The sequence below is a fragment of the Thermobia domestica genome, chromosome 4 (genome assembly GCF_964235325.1).
Source record: "Thermobia domestica chromosome 4, izTheDome1.hap1.1, whole genome shotgun sequence".
Lineage (NCBI taxonomy): Eukaryota > Metazoa > Arthropoda > Insecta > Zygentoma > Lepismatidae > Thermobia > Thermobia domestica.
This window is the reverse complement of record NC_137457.1, coordinates 250,643,496-250,663,358: the sequence shown is the minus strand read 5'-3', so window position 1 is coordinate 250,663,358 and position 19,863 is coordinate 250,643,496. Positions and strand designations below refer to the sequence as shown.

The 19,863-nt window shown below is 36.4% G+C and overlaps 1 protein-coding gene across 1 annotated transcript; it reads left to right on the top strand.

Annotated features, from left to right (window-relative positions):
- Positions 1-2,966: 2,966 nt before the first annotated feature.
- LOC145683483 (uncharacterized) lies at positions 2,967-14,104 on the top strand. Its single transcript, XM_081754817.1, has 2 exons — positions 2,967-3,385; positions 13,441-14,104. The coding sequence occupies exons 1-2, from the start codon at positions 3,083-3,085 to the stop codon at positions 13,525-13,527; spliced, it is 390 nt and encodes a 129-aa protein (XP_081610943.1). The 5' UTR covers positions 2,967-3,082; the 3' UTR covers positions 13,528-14,104.
- Positions 14,105-19,863: the final 5,759 nt, after the last annotated feature.

Sequence of the window (19,863 nt, the reverse complement as noted above, 5' to 3'; positions counted from 1 at the left end):
TAATGTGGAATTACACTTTTCTTTAGTTGTTTCCATTAAATTAATAAGTGTCTGTATATGCGTTTATTTATCCAGTCCCTTTTCCCTGAGCAAATCTTGAATTGGCTCCTGTTTACATCTATTCTTTGAGAAGTATGTGTGTATTTCTTTGTATTCTGTATTTAATACAGTAAACTGTCAATTGTTCACAGGCAGCTTATCTGAGATTTTCCTTTCCTTCTTTTTTGTGACAATAAGTTAAAGTACTAAAAGAAAATATTCTTTAAAAAATTGCAATATCTTTTTAAAATTAATTACAAATAAGAAAGAGGTGTTTTAACATGAGAAAACAGAAAAAGTTGACCAATTTTGTGTGTGTCTGAAAAAATAAACCAACAAAGCAAACTTGTAAATACAGAAAAGAAGCTTTTGATTAAGTCACAATTGTATTTGTAGGCCCCTACTGTAAAATACAAATTGTCCAAAAGTATTTTCGTGTTGAGTGTTATCCTTTTGGGGTCATTTTGTGTATTATCCGCGGAATTCGTTTATATGCAGTTGCCACGGTACCCAATCCCACGTATAATAGTGAGTTAATTGTATTAAATTTAGTTATTAATATATGAACATAGATATTTGCATGTGATTATAAATGTAACGTAGATTCTTTTCTATATTGGGGGTTCATTTAACGTATAAGTTATCTACATAGGATGAATGTGTCAATAACAACTTAATTATGATCGAATTACAGGCTGTCATATTTTAGGTAAATACAACTTTCAAAATATGAAACAAGGTTTAGATTTTATATCATAGGGGTCTCTGACAAGGTAAAGCGACCTAATCAACAACGTGACACCATATTTTCTACATCTTTGTCGGGAGCAATTATGCAACAAGTCTGCCTAATGAAATGACAGAGGGATATTGGTTCTTTAGGTCAAAGACGTTCAAACATGAAAACTAGCGCTCGGGAGCGAGCGATTGGCATTCACGAATTCAATAACTGAACGCGATCATTGAGTGTGCAAGGCTAATTGAGGGAAATGAGTCCGAGCGCAAGTGAGGTTAGTGATCGTGATCCCGAATGAGATTGAGTCCAACTGAGAAAAATGAATCCAAACGCGAGCACCTTTGTAGGATTTAAGGCCTAAGGGGCCAGGGGGGGGGCGATCGGGGCGATCTCCTCCCCCAGGACAGGAAACTTTCTTTTTTATATATATAAATAAAACCCATCCCAGAGTTTGGAACACTTAAAAGTAGCTCTAAGTAGCAGTATTACAACCTATTTCCCCCCCCAGAAGTCCGTCCTGGATCCGCCCCAGCAAGGAGCCCAAACTAAATTGGCCAATTCTGGTTAAGGTTTTGCTTCTAAACAAGTTGAATTAACAATTGTCCGAGAACTTTTACATACAAATTGAATCAACAATCACAATTTTCCGAGAACTTTTACAGTTATTCACAGACAGTTCTCAGGTTACTGATTCAATTTGTTTCCGAGCAAAGCCTTACATATATACAGTGCAGGGCCGGCGCGAGGGGGGGTCGAGCCGTGCCACCGCCCAGGGCGGCACGTCTAGTGGGCGGCAAAATTTGAAAAAGAAAAAAATACTATTAAAATATAATGCTTCGTAATAGGCCCACATGGAAAAATGAAATTGTGTTCCCTGAGAATGTAATTAAACTTACTTCACTCACATTCAGGAAAATACTCACTCAGGAAATTCAGAGCATTCCCCCTCATTTCCAATTATCAAACTACTAGCCACAGGTATCTCGTTCAAGATTTCCCTTGCAGCGGCGTAGATAAGATTTTCAGCTAGGACGGATAAGATTGTCAAGTGTCTATTATATTTTTTTCTATTCAGCAATAATCCAACGCTTCACTCCAAGTACGCAAAAGGTACACTCCCATTTGAGACAGGCCGTTTTAGCCTACAACACCTAGAGACATTTAGGTTCTAGCAGCAAGTTTTTAACCAATTTACAAATTGTTCATTATCATATCTTATCAACAATATATATATTTATATACAATTGTTTTTATATTTAAGCAATACAAGTTTGACAACGTCATGGCCGAACACGTTAAAAGAACCATGGGAGGACAAAATAGATACCATCATTACTAAGGAAAAGATGTCAAAAATTTTTTATTCCAATTCTTAATGAGTAAATTGAAAGTAAAATATTGTTTTTGTTGGAGAGCTGCAACATATTATACTATAACGCTAGACTGTATACCAGATATTTCCAGTACAGAGCAAAGGATCGTTCGTTTTGTAGAAATTATATACAGTAATGGAGAATGGCTTGTAAAAATTTGCAAACACTTTCTTGGTTTCGTACCAGTAAAAGACATCACTGGTCTAGAACTGACAGCAGTAATAATTAAACAGCTAAAAAAAATGAACTTCTATCGAAGACATGAAGGGCCAAAGATATGACAATAGTTCTAATATGGAAAGCAAAAATAAATTCCCAAGCCTTCTATGTTCCTTTACTAAACTTTGTCGTTAACGTTGCAGCCACAACATCTATATATATATATATATATATATATATATATATGTGTGTGTGTGTGTGTGTGTGTGTGTGTGTGTGTGTGGTTGTGGTTGTGGTTGTGGTTGTTTCATACAATGTATGGGAAAAGATGACATGTAAAAATAATCGAAAACGACCGTCATTACCAAAGTGTCGAATCCATAAATCATTGATTAAATAGTCCAAATCATATAAATTATTTTTTTCTATGTAATAGAAGGTCAGGAGAAATAAATATCCGGGTAGCAAGCTGGACAAATGAGCTTGTAATTCTATAACTTTGTGGTGCCTCAAAATTGAAATATACACTATCAAATACAGGGTGTTTATAAAAGAACTCCGGGGTTTTAAAAATTCATATCTTATTAACGATAAAAGAGAGCAAAATTTAGTTAATTTCTCTGGAACGACTAGCTCAAAAAGTTTTAATCATACTAATTGGAAATGTTTTTATCAACAGGTGGCAGCGCTGCGGAGCGTTGACCTTGAGACGACGTAGCGGCTGCGGTAGTCAGTGAATCAGTGCCGTGCCGTGTGGATTGTTGCGCTTCGCGCTATGGTGACGCCACAACAAAAGGCTCAATGTGTTATTTGGCTCATAGAAACTAAGTCTGTTGCTACCGTACAAAGAAACTTTCGACGTAGCTATGGCGTTGACCCGCCTACGGACAAAACCATTCGTCAATGGTTAACTGCATTCAGAGAAACAGGAAGTGTTTTAAAGCAAAAGTCGCCGGGTATGCCGTGTGTGTCTGAAGAGAATGTGGACAGAATCCCAGCTTCATGCATTCGAAGCCCTAAGAAATCGTTGTCAAGACGCAGCCTGGAGTTGGGGGTACCAAGATCAACAGTCTATAAGGTAATTCGTAAAAGACTTCGTTTAACTGCCTACAAACTTATTTACTTATTTTGCCTCAAAACCCCGGCGGGGCTCATATTGAACTTTATTAAATTGTTAAAAAAAAAAAAAACTTGAAAATGTAAGCTTTCCAATCATGTATAACACATGTATGTACGTTTTTTTTTACTTAATTAAAATATTTTGCCTCAAAACCACGGAGTTCTTTTATAGACACACTGTACAGTATTTCAGCAGTATGACATATTTAGTAATAATACCTTAATGTACTTTCGCAAAGCAAGAGAGAATTCATGATGTGATATTTGATAAATATACCATACTTTATATATTTTATAATTATTTTTAACACTTCTATGGTTGTGATTTATTGAATAGTCCTTTGAATACAGGGTCTAGAGCAGTGCTTTAGAGAGACTTGAGCCAATAGTCGGAACGCTTAAACAAAAGAATAAATCCAAAATACAATAATAATAATAATAATAATAATAATAATAATAATAATAATAATAATAATAATAATAATAATGCATTCAGATCAGCCTTAGGCTCAGTGGTTGAGTGTTGACTTGGGATTCTGGCAGTGGCGGATCTAGCCCGGGGCAGGGGGGCCTAGGCCCCCATTTTTTAGCGTGACGAAAATAATTTAAGCTATTATTTATATATTTTTTAAACTTTATAGTAAACTCATGATATACTTCTCATACTCTGGGGTCTGGCAGCCTCCCAATTTTTACCTTCTAGATCCGCCACTGGATTCTGGAATAGATCTCAACCACCGTCTATTCTGAAAGGACTTTATCCTGGTTTTCCTAGTCACAACAGGTGAATACCGGGATGGTATTTTAAATATCCAGAACCTGGCCACAATTTTGTTCAAGTCTATCAATTGTGGAAGAAGCATAGAAAAATCTAATTCAAGATATCACTTCTCTAAAAAAAAAGGGTGAACCCATATGTGTCTCTTACTTTTTTTCTGTTTGTCTTAACCAGGCGAGTAGAAGACTCTTTTTGCATCTGTCCATTGCAACCACCACAACACGGTAAGGTTTAGTTTCTTTAGTTGCACAGCATCCGTGCTCGCATATTTTTCATCCACGGCAAAACGCCGGATAATATGAAAGGGTACACTTCTAACACGGCAAACTGCCGGAAACGACTACGGCAAATCACCGCATCAATGTGAAAGAAACCTAACGCCGTATTAATGTGGAATTACACTTTTCTTTAGTTGTTTCCATTAAATTAATAAGTGTCTGTATATGCGTTTATTTATCCAGTCCCTTTTCCCTGAGCAAATCTTGAATTGGCTCCTGTTTACATCTATTCTTTGAGAAGTATGTGTGTATTTCTTTGTATTCTGTATTTAATACAGTAAACTGTCAATTGTTCACAGGCAGCTTATCTGCGATTTTCCTTTCCTTCTTTTTTGTGACAATAAGTTAAAGTACTAAAAGAAAATATTCTTTAAAAAATTGCAATATCTTTTTAAAATTAATTACAAATAAGAAAGAGGTGTTTTAACATGAGAAAACAGAAAAAGTTGACCAATTTTGTGTGTGTCTGAAAAAATAAACCAACAAAGCAAACTTGTAAATACAGAAAAGAAGCTTTTGATTAAGTCACAATTGTATTTGTAGGCCCCTACTGTAAAATACAAATTGTCCAAAAGTATTTTCGTGTTGAGTGTTATCCTTTTGGGGTCATTTTGTGTATTATCCGCGGAATTCGTTTATATGCAGTTGCCACGGTACCCAATCCCACGTATAATAGTGAGTTAATTGTATTAAATTTAGTTATTAATATATGAACATAGATATTTGCATGTGATTATAAATGTAACGTAGATTCTTTTCTATATTGGGGGTTCATTTAACGTATAAGTTATCTACATAGGATGAATGTGTCAATAACAACTTAATTATGATCGAATTACAGGCTGTCATATTTTAGGTAAATACAACTTTCAAAATATGAAACAAGGTTTAGATTTTATATCATAGGGGTCTCTGACAAGGTAAAGCGACCTAATCAACAACGTGACACCATATTTTCTACATCTTTGTCGGGAGCAATTATGCAACAAGTCTGCCTAATGAAATGACAGAGGGATATTGGTTCTTTAGGTCAAAGACGTTCAAACATGAAAACTAGCGCTCGGGAGCGAGCGATTGGCATTCACGAATTCAATAACTGAACGCGATCATTGAGTGTGCAAGGCTAATTGAGGGAAATGAGTCCGAGCGCAAGTGAGGTTAGTGATCGTGATCCCGAATGAGATTGAGTCCAACTGAGAAAAATGAATCCAAACGCGAGCACCTTTGTAGGATTTAAGGCCTAAGGGGCCAGGGGGGGGCGATCGGGGCGATCTCCTCCCCCAGGACAGGAAACTTTCTTTTTTATATATATAAATAAAACCCATCCCAGAGTTTGGAACACTTAAAAGTAGCTCTAAGTAGCAGTATTACAACCTATTTCCCCCCCCCCAGAAGTCCGTCCTGGATCCGCCCCAGCAGGAAGCCCAAACTAAAATGGCCAATTCTGGTTAAGGTTTTGCTTCTAAACAAGTTGAATTAACAATTGTCCGAGAACTTTTACATACAAATTGAATCAACAATCACAATTTTCCGAGAACTTTTACAGTTATTCACAGACAGTTCTCAGGTTACTGATTCGATTTGTTTCCGAGCAAAGCCTTACATATATACAGTGCAGGGCCGGCGCGAGGGGGGGGGTCGAGCCGTGCCACCGCCCAGGGCGGCACGTCTAGTGGGCGGCAAAATTTGAAAAAGAAAAAAATACTATTAAAATATAATGCTTCGTAATAGGCCCACATGGAAAAATGAAATTGTGTTCCCTGAGAATGTAATTAAACTTACTTCACTCACATTCAGGAAAATACTCACTCAGGAAATTCAGAGCATTCCCCCTCATTTCCAATTATCAAACTACTAGCCACAGGTATCTCGTTCAAGATTTCCCTTGCAGCGGCGTAGATAAGATTTTCAGCTAGGACGGATAAGATTGTCAAGTGTCTATTATATTTTTTTCTATTCAGCAATATTCCAACGCTTCACTCCAAGTACGCAAAAGGTACACTCCCATTTGAGACAGGCCGTTTTAGCCTACAACACCTAGAGACATTTAGGTTCTAGCAGCAAGTTTTTAACCAATTTACAAATTGTTCATTATCATATCTTATCAACAATATATATATTTATATATAATTGTTTTTATATTTAAGCAATACAAGTTTGACAACGTCATGGCCGAACACGTTAAAAGAACCATGGGAGGACAAAATAGATACCATCATTACTAAGGAAAAGATGTCAAAAATTTTTTATTCCAATTCTTAATGAGTAAATTGAAAGTAAAATATTGTTTTTGTTGGAGAGCTGCAACATATTATACTATAACGCTAGACTGTATACCAGATATTTCCAGTACAGAGCAAAGGATCGTTCGTTTTGTAGAAATTATATACAGTAATGGAGAATGGCTTGTAAAAATTTGCAAACACTTTCTTGGTTTCGTACCAGTAAAAGACATCACTGGTCTAGAACTGACAGCAGTAATAATTAAACAGCTAAAAGAAATGAACTTCTATCGAAGACATGAAGGGCCAAAGATATGACAATAGTTCTAATATGGAAAGCAAAAATAAATTCCCAAGCCTTCTATGTTCCTTTACTAAACTTTGTCGTTAACGTTGCAGCCACAACATCTCAGTCCACCGTTTCTTTTCTTTCTTTTTCTTTTTTCTTTTTTTTTTGTTTTTGTTTTGTTAAAAAAGTTTATGACGTTTTCTGCGTCAGTTCAACGTTGGGCCATATTAAAGGTACATATTAGCAGCCTCACTTTAAAACCATTCAGCACTACAAGATGGGAGAGCCGAGTTGATGCTCTGACTCCACTTAGATATCAAATAGGGGTTTATGTTACCTTACTTCAAATAAATAACGATAATAGAATACATACAATGGTCGCCTACGATGCTCTGTGTATAGCAAACCAGCTGCGTGACGTTACTTTCCTTTGCTCTTTCGTTATCTGCTCTTTTTACTCTACCTAAACATAGTAAGCAAAAGTCTCCAAAGCATTGATTCTCATGTGTTGAATGCAGTTGGGTTTCTTGAAAATGTATCTGAGCACTTTGAGAGGAGCTGAAATGATGCAAAATTTCAATCTATCTTAGTTGATATGATTTGGCATCAGCATTAGATATGGAGACCCACAGATAGGTAATACAGTGTAAGCTCGAAGTCGAAAGAAAAAGAGAGTTTCAGTACGAGGCAGAGGATAAAGCTACTAAAGATCCACATAACAAAATACAAGAACAATTTTTATTACAAACTTCTAGACGTGATTGTGTTAGCTTTAAGAGAAAGGTTTGAGCAACTGAAACATCACAGCGAGTATTTCGATCTTCTTTACGATATAAGTAATCTGAACGATATGCCACCTGAACTTTTGTCTGAAAAGTGCCTGCATTTTAATACGCGAAGAATCGAAAGATATTCACCCCAGTGATTTGAAAGACGAACTGAAACTATTAACCGCTATAATTAAGCCTAAAAATTCACTAAAAGAGACTAAAATTAAGGAATATGACTTTGCTCCCTATGTCAGTGTTGCAGTTGTGATTTTGTTTACCTTACCAGTAACCGTGGCAAGTAGAGAAAGAAATTTTTCGAAACTTACTCTACACTTATTAAAAACTATCTACATTCTTCCATATCTCAAACACGTTTAAGTGGTTTAGTGATGATATCAATGGAACATTAATTGACTGAAACATTGTACTACGCGAATGTGATAAAGGAATTTGCTCATATCAAAGCAAGAAAAGTTTTTTCAATTAAAGTATGTTAAATTTGTGTATTCCTATTGTGTTTTAGTGGATTATAAGCCTTAAGTTAATTACTTACTTTTGGCGTAATATCTAATACACTACATTATCTTCATGCTCCACATTATTGGAAACACCTTTTGATATAAAATAAGCTTAAAAATTAAAATTTTTAGTTGGACTAAAGCATATATTTTTTTTAATTTTATGTATGCCCTGCTGTATATCACGTACAGCGAAATTGATCATACTGAATATTGTGTCATGTATGGAGTCGTTTAAATATTACGTAAGCATTCGAGAGAGGTAGTTCATTTTTTTTTTTTTGTTTATTTTTCCTTTTCATACATGTTTTTAAATATGGTATTTTACTTTTTCTTAATACCTGAATGTCTTCTGTCAAAATAAGGTTTGCGGAATAAAGGGGCGGCATTTGAAAGTACCGCCCAGGGCGGCAAAACTGCTAGCGCCGGCCCTGATACAGTGAAGCTTCAGTTGCCCGGATTAATGAGTTATGGATTTACTCTCGATATGCAAAAATCCAGATAATTTGGAAAATCATAAAAAAAGAGTTATATTGTGAGATAAAAAGCAATGTCTAAAACTGCTTTTGTTTAGTGAAAAGGTAATCCTAATGCATATTGAAACTAAAATATTTTTTTCTACAAATATAAAAAGAAAAGACTGAAAATATCAATTTAAATTCAAATTTTAATGTTGATTTACATAAACATTTCGAGAAAAAATTTTTTTACGAACTAATACGTAAGTTAACATTTCAGTTAGTTTTCTAATGTTATTATTTTCTCATATCAATCCGGATATTTGGCGACCAGGATGGCTGGAATTCGCACAATTCCAGTCATTCTGAATATACCTAGGCAATATTCCTCGTGGCAACGAGCACTATAAGTAATTTCCGGTTCGTAAAAGGAATTTTTTGATTATTGCTGCTAATTCCTTATGAAGCATAGTGAAATCACACGAAGGTCCGGTTTCATATTATCTGAAATTGTATTTCCATATATAGTTTTGTTGTATTTTTCTTCCATTTCATTATGAAGTTTTTGACCAGTTTCTTTTCTCTTTTGTCCTGTTTTTAAGAGATTCTTTACTTATTTATTATTATTATTATTATTATTATTATTATTATTATTATTATTATTATTATTATTATTATTATTATTATTATTATTATTATTATTATTATTATTATTATGTATTTGACGATAAGTATGGAAATAAAATTAAATCCATAGAGTAGAATGGCTCCGACTAGAAGTGAGAACTCGATCCAGTGGACGAACTGGTGATAAATTACTACCGGTATGTTGGTATACATATACCTGGCTTAGGTGTACTTTTTGTTCTTCACTTGGAGGCTCAATGACGTTATCTCTGATGTATAAGGCCAATGGTTCGATCCCAGCTCGCATCAAGTCAGTTTTGTGGTGGACAAACACCATGCCCGTAGATTTTCTCTCGGTTCTCCCGTTTCCTCCCACTTTATTCATTCCACCATTGCATTTATTCGCATCATCACCGTCTCCTTTAGTCTAACCGGCATAAGCGTGGTACGTAAAATTAAAGATTTCGTTTCATTATTTTTTTCGTTCTTCATTTGTTTTTTCCCTGAAAAATCAATCTCTCAGTTTATCCAACCTAACACGCGCCTCGGAAAGTTATTGAAAACAAAGATTCACAAGATATGCGAAGTATTTTGTGTATTACTCTCCAGAAAAATTATAGAAATATTTCAGGGAAATTTATCAACTTATTTTCGTTGTGCCATAGATTTAGGGAGGGCGCATTTGCCCGGTTGCCCGACGGGCCACTTCACCACTGAGTGACAAGTCTACTAACTTTAACATAATTCGATTAATTAATGATTTTCATCTTTCTAACCGTTCATAAGAAATATTTGCTAAACAAGACAATCCCTAAGAAGAATACATGCACAATTATTCATGTTAAAGCACTTCTATACCCACCATCATAGCCCCAATTAATACTCCGTGTATAGAACAAGTTCGCGAACCTGCATTCCTGACAATCGAGGGTGCCAACATTTTGGTTAGTCATGGACGTTGTTAACACATAAACTAGTAAACAGAGGGAAAATATTATTGTGTTGAGTGGTGTATTTAGAACTTTTTAAACAGGAATTGGGCGGAAATGCATCGTCTAGGCAACAAAGATTAACCGGAAACTCAACGGCTCATTTCCTCTGAATCGTGTCCTCTTTATAACTTCCTTAATTATGAGGTTAGGGAAAATGACTTCTTCAAACTTTGGCTGTGTTTAATATCTCTAGTTTTGTTTTGGCTAATATGATGAGAAGAGAGTTAAATTAGATATGTAGCCATTATTTCTTTAAGAAGGAAAAAGTTTGAAGTAGAGATATATAAAAATAAATAGAACTTAATAACTCTTGAACCACCTGACCGATCTCGATCAAATTTTCAACATAGATGACGTTCGAGCCTGGAAAGTTTTTAAAAAATATTTTCACTTTGACGGTAGAACCTAGTGGATGGGGAGATTAATATATAAAAATAATTAGAACTTAACTCTTGAGCCACCCAACCGATCTCGATCAAATTTTCAACATACATGACATTCAGACCTGGGATAATTTTTATCATGCCGTGCCCCGCAACATGGGGAGGGGAGAGGGGTATATAAAAATCACCGAAAATGACCAATATCAAAGAGCGCTTTAGTAATAGTGAAAACAGAACATATTACTATTTTCCTTTAACTTAATCCAGCGAAATCGGAGAGCGTCTTAGATTCGAGGACGTCTTAAATTCGAGTAATTATCGAGAAATTTTTAATTAAAGATATTAACGTGTTATTAAAACTGCTTGCCATAAATAGTTTTAATTTTGTATCATATTCAATCATTCAGACAACAATAGTGTCCTACGGAATCGCAGGACGTGCGGGTATGCAAGTATTTGTTATTACATGTTTTCACATTCAACCAGTTCTTAAAGTCTACTTTCACAACCTAAGACCTAATTTAGGAGGATCCCTTGGATGTTATACTCCACATGGAACCTCCACAGCATTCTTGGTTGTATAATGGAATACCAGGATCAAATGGGATATATAAGGTAGTATACAGGGTATACACATATGATATTTTTATAGTCCAGCGTATTTCCGCCTTAAGTTTATGAAAGGAAGAGCATATACGGAGCTGGCAATACGCTATATTTTTGTTAGACTGTTCCATTTTCCATTTTGTCATTCCTAACAACTAGACTTAGGTTTTGTAGTCTTAATCTTAGTCCCTACATTTTCAACAATTAGCTCTATCAAACTTAAATGAAGAATTAGCGTATCGTTTGCAACGTATCCAATATGCCTGTATACGGTTTACTTACAACCTTAAACGATCAAATCATTTAACTCCATACTACAGAAAGCTGGACCTTTTGAAACTTGCCGAAAGACGTTATTTGCATCGATTCACACTTCTGTTTAAGGCTTTGCGATTTGATCAACCTTCCTACTTATTTCAACGTTTGCAACCATTAAATGCTCACCACTATCACAATATAAGATGAGGTGTAAATAAACTCCTTTCTTTTCCCCTACATTCGTCAAACTTTTATTCGGATGCTAGGGTGAGGGAGTTAGGATTTAGATTTCGTTTTTGAGGGATGACGTCCCTCGGCGAGCACACAATCCGGGGAAAGGAAGAAAGGATTGGGGAAGGAAAGAAGCAGCCTGGGACCTATAAGTTAGGTACCACCCCGGCATTTGCCTGGTGTGAATGAGGAAAACCCCTAGGAAAACCTAATTCAGGTTCGGTGCGAGTGTTTTACATTTTTTCGACCGAGTGGCCCCACCGGGAATCGAACCCGGGACCACTCGCACCGAAGGCGAGAGCGTTAGCGACTATGCTACGCGGGGCCACTCCACTCGGATGCGTTCTTTTGCTTCCACTATCCGTGCATGGAATGACCTTTCATTTAACGCAAGATAATCTCAGTCAATCAATGTGTTTAAGAAGTAGGTTGAGCAGATCCTCGATAAGTCTATCAACGCTTACTAATATCTCACACAAATTCTGATTTTTATTCTTCTTACCTTTTATGTGTTCTTTTAATCACTAAATATATGCATATATATTATATGGTTATTTGTAGTAATCTATGTGTGTACAGTACGTGATGTGGTGTGTGTCTGATTGTGAATGCTTTATATTTTATACATATTGGATTATAATAATAATAATAATAATAATAATAATAATAATAATAATAATAATAATAATAATAATAATAATAATAATAATAATAATAATAATAATAATAATTATTATTATTATTATTATTATTATTATTATTATTATTATTATTATTATTATTATTATTATTATTATTATTATTATTGCAATATTAATCCTGACCATTACATGGTCAAGTGGGAGACAAGGCATAATTAGCCTTAACTTCGCCATGTAAAACGAGACTAAATAAATAAATAACTAAAAAAAATAAATACAGGTATACGTAACATAACTACGGAATAGGACATCTAGTTAGTAGAGAACAATATTCATAATAAGTTTATATAGTGTGTTCCATAAAGGAATTTAACTGTATGAACAACAAAATGAAAATAAAATGAATTTTTTCAGTTTAATGTCTCACAATTCTGGCCTTTAGACTAAGGGAGACGGATATTAAGGCAAGTGAATGATGACCAAGGCCGTGCCGTGTGGGGGAGAGGCGAGCGGGGCCACGGACCCGGGCGCCGAAGTAAGGGGGACGAAAAATTCGGGAGAAAAAAGGAAAAAAAGATAGGAATAATTGCTTGGAATATATATATGGGGCGCCGTCGTACACTCTCGCCCCGGGCGCTGATTTTCCACGGCACGGCCCTGATGATGATGGAAGATTTGGTGGAATTAAATGTGGGAGAAATCGGGAGTAGCCCCAGAGAAAATCCACGAAACCATGTTATTCACCACAAACTTACTTCACTGGACATCAAACCAAGGACCCGAAACACTAGAGATTTGCGGTCTTTCACTGAGCCATCGTGACCTTAGTGTTTGAATATTAATAAAAGAGAAAGTGTTAAAGAAAATCTGATAAAATTATTATTATTTGGTGTCTCACAACTAGTGTGTGTAGCCATTAATTTGTTTTTCTTTCCCACTCATTTGACTTTTTTTTCTTTTCAGTTCAGTTGTCAGCAGTGGCAAGTAGTTGGCAAGATGACTGGGAACCTATCCTTTGAGCAACAGAAGTGGATTTTAAACTATCTTTAGAAATGTGAGAACATGAAAGAAATGCTGAGAAGGTGGCGAGCAAAATTTGATGCTACGCCACTATCATGTGTAACAATTACGAAATTATGCGACAAGTTTGAGAGAGACGGAACTGGGTATGATATGAACAAAGGACAGTATAACAGGAAGAAATCAGGAGCGGACGAATGAGGAGTGGAAGCCGTGCTATAAACTTTCACAAGATACTCTCAAAAGTCCATCTGCAAGCTTAGCGTGAATTATGTGTAAGCAAATCAAGTGTTCAGCGCTTTTTTTTTTTTTTTTTTTTTTTTTTTTTTTTAAGCAAACAAAAATTGGAAATCCTGCATCCCCAGGCTGCTTCACGCAATCACTGAGGACGATCCGGGTAGGCGCCTCCAATTCTATGATTGAATTTGCGATAATGAACATTTGACTGATTTCATTGTTTACTCTGATAAGGTGACTTTTAAACTGAATGGAACTATCAATCACAACAACTGTGTGCACTGTGCAAAAGATAATCCCCATGTTATGGAAGTACGAGTTGTTAATCTTCTTGGATTATCAGTGTGGTGTGGTATGTCTGTCAAAGGACTTGTCGGGTCATTATTTTTTTTAAAAAGAATAGTGACAGGTATAAAGTACCTTAACATGTTGCAGGAAAAAATGTGCCAGTTCATCATCAGTTGTACCTAGATGAAGATTGTCTTCTTCAACAAGACGACGCAACGCCCCATACCATCGAGACATGCGGCGAGTCCTGGATGAAACAGCTGTCGAGAGGTGGATAGGCCGACAAGAAAGTGTCGAGTATTCACCCAGATTTCCCGATGTAACACCGTTAGACTTCTTTCTGTGATAAACTTTGAAGAGCACTGTTTATGCCACAAAACCACATATGCTGGATGCCATGAGAGAGTGATTGAGAGTATGGTTCCAATGGAAACCATATCACATGTCAGTTTGTTTCACAAAGTTGCAAACGATGTATTGCTACCAATGGAGGATATTCTGAACACATTTCATACTAGATCATCAGTAATGTTTTGAACATCTTTGTCATTGGCATCCGACTTCTGTCGCTGTGCAAAATGTCATCATCCAATGACGAAAGCAAGTGAGTTTTGCAATATATGAGGACAAAGAAGAGACAGAATTAGTAGAGCCATAATTCAAATCGTCGCTTGGTATACTTTTAGGTAAATGTAGGAAAGAAACCGTAGGCTAATTAGAATTAAAATCAACACTCTTGGATTGACAGGTACTTCTACCGAAGAGGTCATAAGCTATTTAGAATTGGAATCTATAGCGTTGGTTTGGCATACTTCTAGGTAATTGTAGGAAAGTAATCGTCGGCTATTTAGAATTAAAACTACAATCCAAAAGGTTGGCTCGGCATACTTTTGGGTAGATATAGGCAGGGCCGTGCCGTGGAAAATCAGCGCCCGGGGCGAGAGTATACGACGGCGCCCCCATATATATATTCCAAGCAATTTTTCCTATCTTTTTCATTTTCTCTCTCGAATTTTTCGCCCCCTTACTTCGGCGCCGGGGGCCGTCGCCCCACTCGCCCCCCCCCCCACGGCACGGCCCTGGATATAGGGAAGCTACCGTAGGCTATTTAGAATTAAAATGGGAATCCATCTGTTAGATTGGGATACTTTCAGGTAATATAGGAAATGCACCGTGCGTTATTTAAATTAAGAATTCACACTGTTCGTTTGACACATTTTTAGGTAACTGTAGTAACGAAACAGCAGGCTATTTTGAATTAAAATCTACACCGTTGGTGTAACATACAAGGGCGCTGCAAAATATTTCGAAAGTTTCACTGAAGTAATACGTTAGTTTTAAGATCGACCATAGCTTTAGGCATGGTTCGTTTCCCGATGAGAATTCATATGGTTTGGATCCCACGTTAAGCTGTAGGTTCATCTCATACGGCATCCGTGCTGAACGGGATGCTGAACTCCAAATCAACCAATCAACATATTTTTACTGATCTTGTGTCTGTATACTACTAAAATGAAATTTTTCAGTTTAACGTCTCACGATTAAGTCCTTTAGGCTAAGGGAGACGATGATTAATCAAGTGAATGATGATGAATGAATTGATGGAATGAGAAAGTAGGAGGAAACGGGAGTACTCCGAGAAAACTCACGAGCACGATGTTGTCCACTAAAAACTTACTTGGCCGGGAGTCGAACCTGGGGCCCTACGCACACAGGTAAGCGCTACACCACTGAGCTACCATGTCCCTCTAAAATACTACTGAAGTAATAATTTAATTCATATTGTAGTGTTTTTATCTTACTATATTACTGTAACGTCAACTGGTCCTTCCTTATTTATGCTACAGGATTTAAATACAAAAATGATTCATTCTTCTATGGTTTACTTTATGCCCTTGAGTAAGAGTTTTTCTTGCATCTGGAAAAACCATGATATCATTGTTCTTGAGGAAAAAGTGATGAAATTCAGGACGGCCAACATCAGGCTAAGGTTAGGGAGACATGCAACCTCGAGATCACACGCACAAAGCACTGTATTGCTCGAGAATATTTCACTATTAGAATTTTCTTAATTATAATGATCACTCGAGAATTGGAGAATAAAAAAGTTATTGTTGGTGTTGTTTGTTGTTTGTTGTTATTATTGTTATTGTTCAGAGGCAACTGATGGTTTGACTTGTACAAGTACTAAGATAAATAGAATGAAATAATTGACAATGAAGTATTTATTAATTGTGGATCTGAGTGCAATAGTGGTCTAGAAAAAGAAATCTTTCAGTTTAACGTCCCACGATTATGCCCGTTAGGCTAAGTTATATGATTAACGTAACTGAATGATGAAAAAACAGTGGAATGATAACGTGAGAGGAAACGGGAGTACCTGAGAAAACCCTCGAACACTACAAACTTACTTGGTCGGGGATCGAACGAGGGACCTCACGCAACAGAGGTAAGCGCTCTACCACTGAGCCAGCTTGCTCTCCACAATAGTGATCTAACCAATATCCATGTCACTAGGTTCTCAACATTACTAAAAACAAATTTCAAAATAAATTTTAATTTCTTACGCAAATCTAGAGTGCAGCATACAAATTGAGAGTTTCGTTGAACTTCCTGCTAAATATAAGCTGTGTAAAATAATTTTCGGAAGAGAACGGAAAATTTTAAGTCTGTGTTCCGTATTTTAATTAGTTGTTGGTTAGGCCACTGTTGTGCCAAGATCCATACTTTTATTCACGTATTGAGTGGTGAGATTGAAATGTGTGTAAAAAAGGTGTCACTTACAAAGGCCGACAAAATGAAAACTACAATACCAAGTTACTCAAAATAGTCTCCGGGCTACAAACACACCTTTTTGCAATTGCTTAGCCAATCAAGGGCGCCCATCAAGGGAGCAAGGTGGGCCGCTCGCCTCCCAGGAGAAATTGTACTTCAGAATATCGAAAACCCAATAGAATTTTTACATTAGTTACAGCAAAATTTGAAACTATATTTGAAACGTCGCTTATACTTGCCCCCCCTTGGAAACCAGAACATGGGCGCCCTTGCAGCCAACAATTTGATTCCGTGGCGAAAGAAGCCTAATGCCTACGAAACCTACGGAGAAATCCTGAACCGCATGTTACACTGCCCAGTCACCAGGGAAATTCTTCTCTCTCAAGAAGTGATCGAGATGAAGAATGAGATGGTAGTCGGTGGGAAAGACGCTAGGAGAATACAATGACTGAGGAAATGTTCCGTACTGAATTTCATGGAGAGTCTCTACCAGTGGCGTATTTAGGGGGGTGGCTTCCGGGCTTAAGCCCCCCCAAAATCTTACTTAGTATAGTAAAGTAAATGAAATATCTTGCAGAATTTTCACATTTTCAGTCAAAGCCCCCCCCCCGAAAGTTAGCAAAGCCCCTCCCGAAACAAAATCGTAAATACGCCACTGGTCTCTACCAATCTTTGAGCGGCATTTATGAGCATTGTTGTGCACCGTGAAGATGCAATGCTTGTTTATCATTGCTAGATATTTGTGGACAAGTCTGTGATGTATTTCGTTCACTTCAGTACTGCAACGGTTAACAGTGATGATTCCACCTCGACGGAATAAGAAATTAAGGATCACTTCATTCCAGACCACCACAGCAGCAACATTAATTTCTGCAGTGGACGGGTGGTTTGGAAACCATCCTGGTAATTAATCACGACCCAACCTCAGTTCTGACATTTTACGATTGTTATAGTAGATTCATTTTTCATTCAACAATGACAGTGATTCTTGTTGGCTGATGTCAGCTCATGTGGTGACCACAATTCCCAATTTTTTCAACAGGTCCGCTGGCCACTGCCACTTCATTTCCTTTATTTTCACAATGATCATCACTTCGTTTATCTTCTGATCCACAGGAGCGGCTCTATACTTTAATCACAGTCGCATACCTTCCCAACAGGCACGTAGCCAGGATTTCGTAAAGGGGAGGGAGTCCGTCACCAAAGGTTCGATCATTCTAAACTATTTTACTGGCAACATATAGTGATTCGTTTAGCCAGGATTTCGTAATGGGGGGGGGGGCGATTGACATGAAAGACTGAAGGCCCAGGAGCTCGATCAATCTAAACTATTTTACTGGGAACATATATTAATTTGTTAGGACAATAAAATGAGGATACGTTATTAAGTATTTTAATAAGAAACTATGAAGAAATCTCGAGGAAAACAATATGAAAAAGTATTGAAAACGATTTTACAATATCTACATTCCTTCCTCTGTTCATTCAAATATATCAATTTTCCTTTCATTATGACTTCAACTATTATAAAAAGTACACATTCACCATTATATAAAGTACATACCCAATGTTGTTTTGTAAAATATTTTACGATATCTGCGCTTCTTTCTCTTTAGAATTAAATGTTAACAGAACTTTCTTTCCACATTAACTTTTTTGTTTTCATTATTCCGTCAACTACTGTCTGTTCCAAATGGGAGGTTAAAGGAGCAGTAGAAAACTGTTTCTGAAATAACATGTTTGATTCTGTAGAGAAGCGATGACGAAAAATTGTGATAAAAATGTCCACGCTATTACAGAACGGTACTATGCTTTCGAAAGCTTGAAATTTCACTGAATAGTATCAGAAATTCTGAGAATTCCGTAACTTTTCTAGAAATTTCAAATTCTCTGACTTTTCCAGGATATCCTGCTCGTTCGCCACCATGCATTGCAAATAATACTAATCTCCTCATAAGAAAGAGTAACCAAAAGCTTGATGTAGCTTTTTATTTTTAACGCTGATTCTTCTTTTTGTTTCATCCTTCCTTATTTTTTTTTTTTTTTTTTTCATTTCTGGTCTCGAAGAAGTGGGGAGTCCGGACCCTTTGGACCTCCCTTTTTCTACGTACATGTTCCCAACCAATAGAAATATGTAAGTGTTTCATTTGTAACTCAAACAAATAATTATAAAGTATCAATTATGACGAATAAAATATTTTTTTTTTTAAATCACAAGCAGTTGTGGGCATTTATTGATTATTAAGAATGAGAAACGACAGAACACAAGTTTTTAGTTATTTTAATATGGACTCTGCAAGCTTGATTGATGTCCATTAGATATGGTAATATAGCGTACGTCATGATGTTTAAAGTTACTCTTTGTTTACGTGTTTTGTCTTGCATCTTCTCTAACGATCATCTACTGTCACAGAAAAGATCTTTAAATAGCTGACGTATGTACAGTGTAATCAAGCCTCATCGCGATTGGCAATAGTTTTGTTCCCTATTTTCTTGCGGAGGCAGGAGATAAGGAAATAGGAAATGAAATTTCTAGTTTTCCGTCCCATGATTATGCTCCGAGACTAAGGGAGACAGTGATTATAATTAATGAAATACTGGAATGAAAACGGGAGAATACGGAGTAGCCCCGAGAAAATCCACGCACAGTGTGTTTATCCCAATTGGCACAACCTGGGATTGAGCCAGGAATTCCCCACGCACGAGAAGTTGAAATAGAGTAGAGCCTAAGCTTTGTGGTGAATACGCGAGCTATATGTGAGGAAGGGGGGACATTTATTGTGCTTCTCATGGAGACAAGATTGAATCATATTGTTTCAAGGGAGAAAAAACTCCACAGTAGATTTTAGAAGCATTGTTTGTTTCCGAATCCTATATGGAAATTACTATGAAGAAAAAATAAAATATATGTTATTAACGAACTTCAAAATAACAATCAAAACATATCTAAGAACAGCAAATGGTATTGTAGTAATTGTCAGAAGGCAAAGAAAAATAAAGTACAGTACATGGTAACAATTCAACCATTGAACCACCATCTACGATCATCTAAAAATGGAAATAGCA

Excerpts from the sequence above, each read along its gene's own strand:
- LOC145683483 (XM_081754817.1), top strand. The coding sequence starts at position 3,083 with ATGGTGACGCCACAACAAAAGGCTCAATGTGTTATTTGGCTCATAGAA. Across the intron at positions 3,386-13,440 it reads CAAGATCAACAGTCTATAAG|TTCAGTTGTCAGCAGTGGCA; the intron begins GTAATTCGTAAA and ends TTTTCTTTTCAG.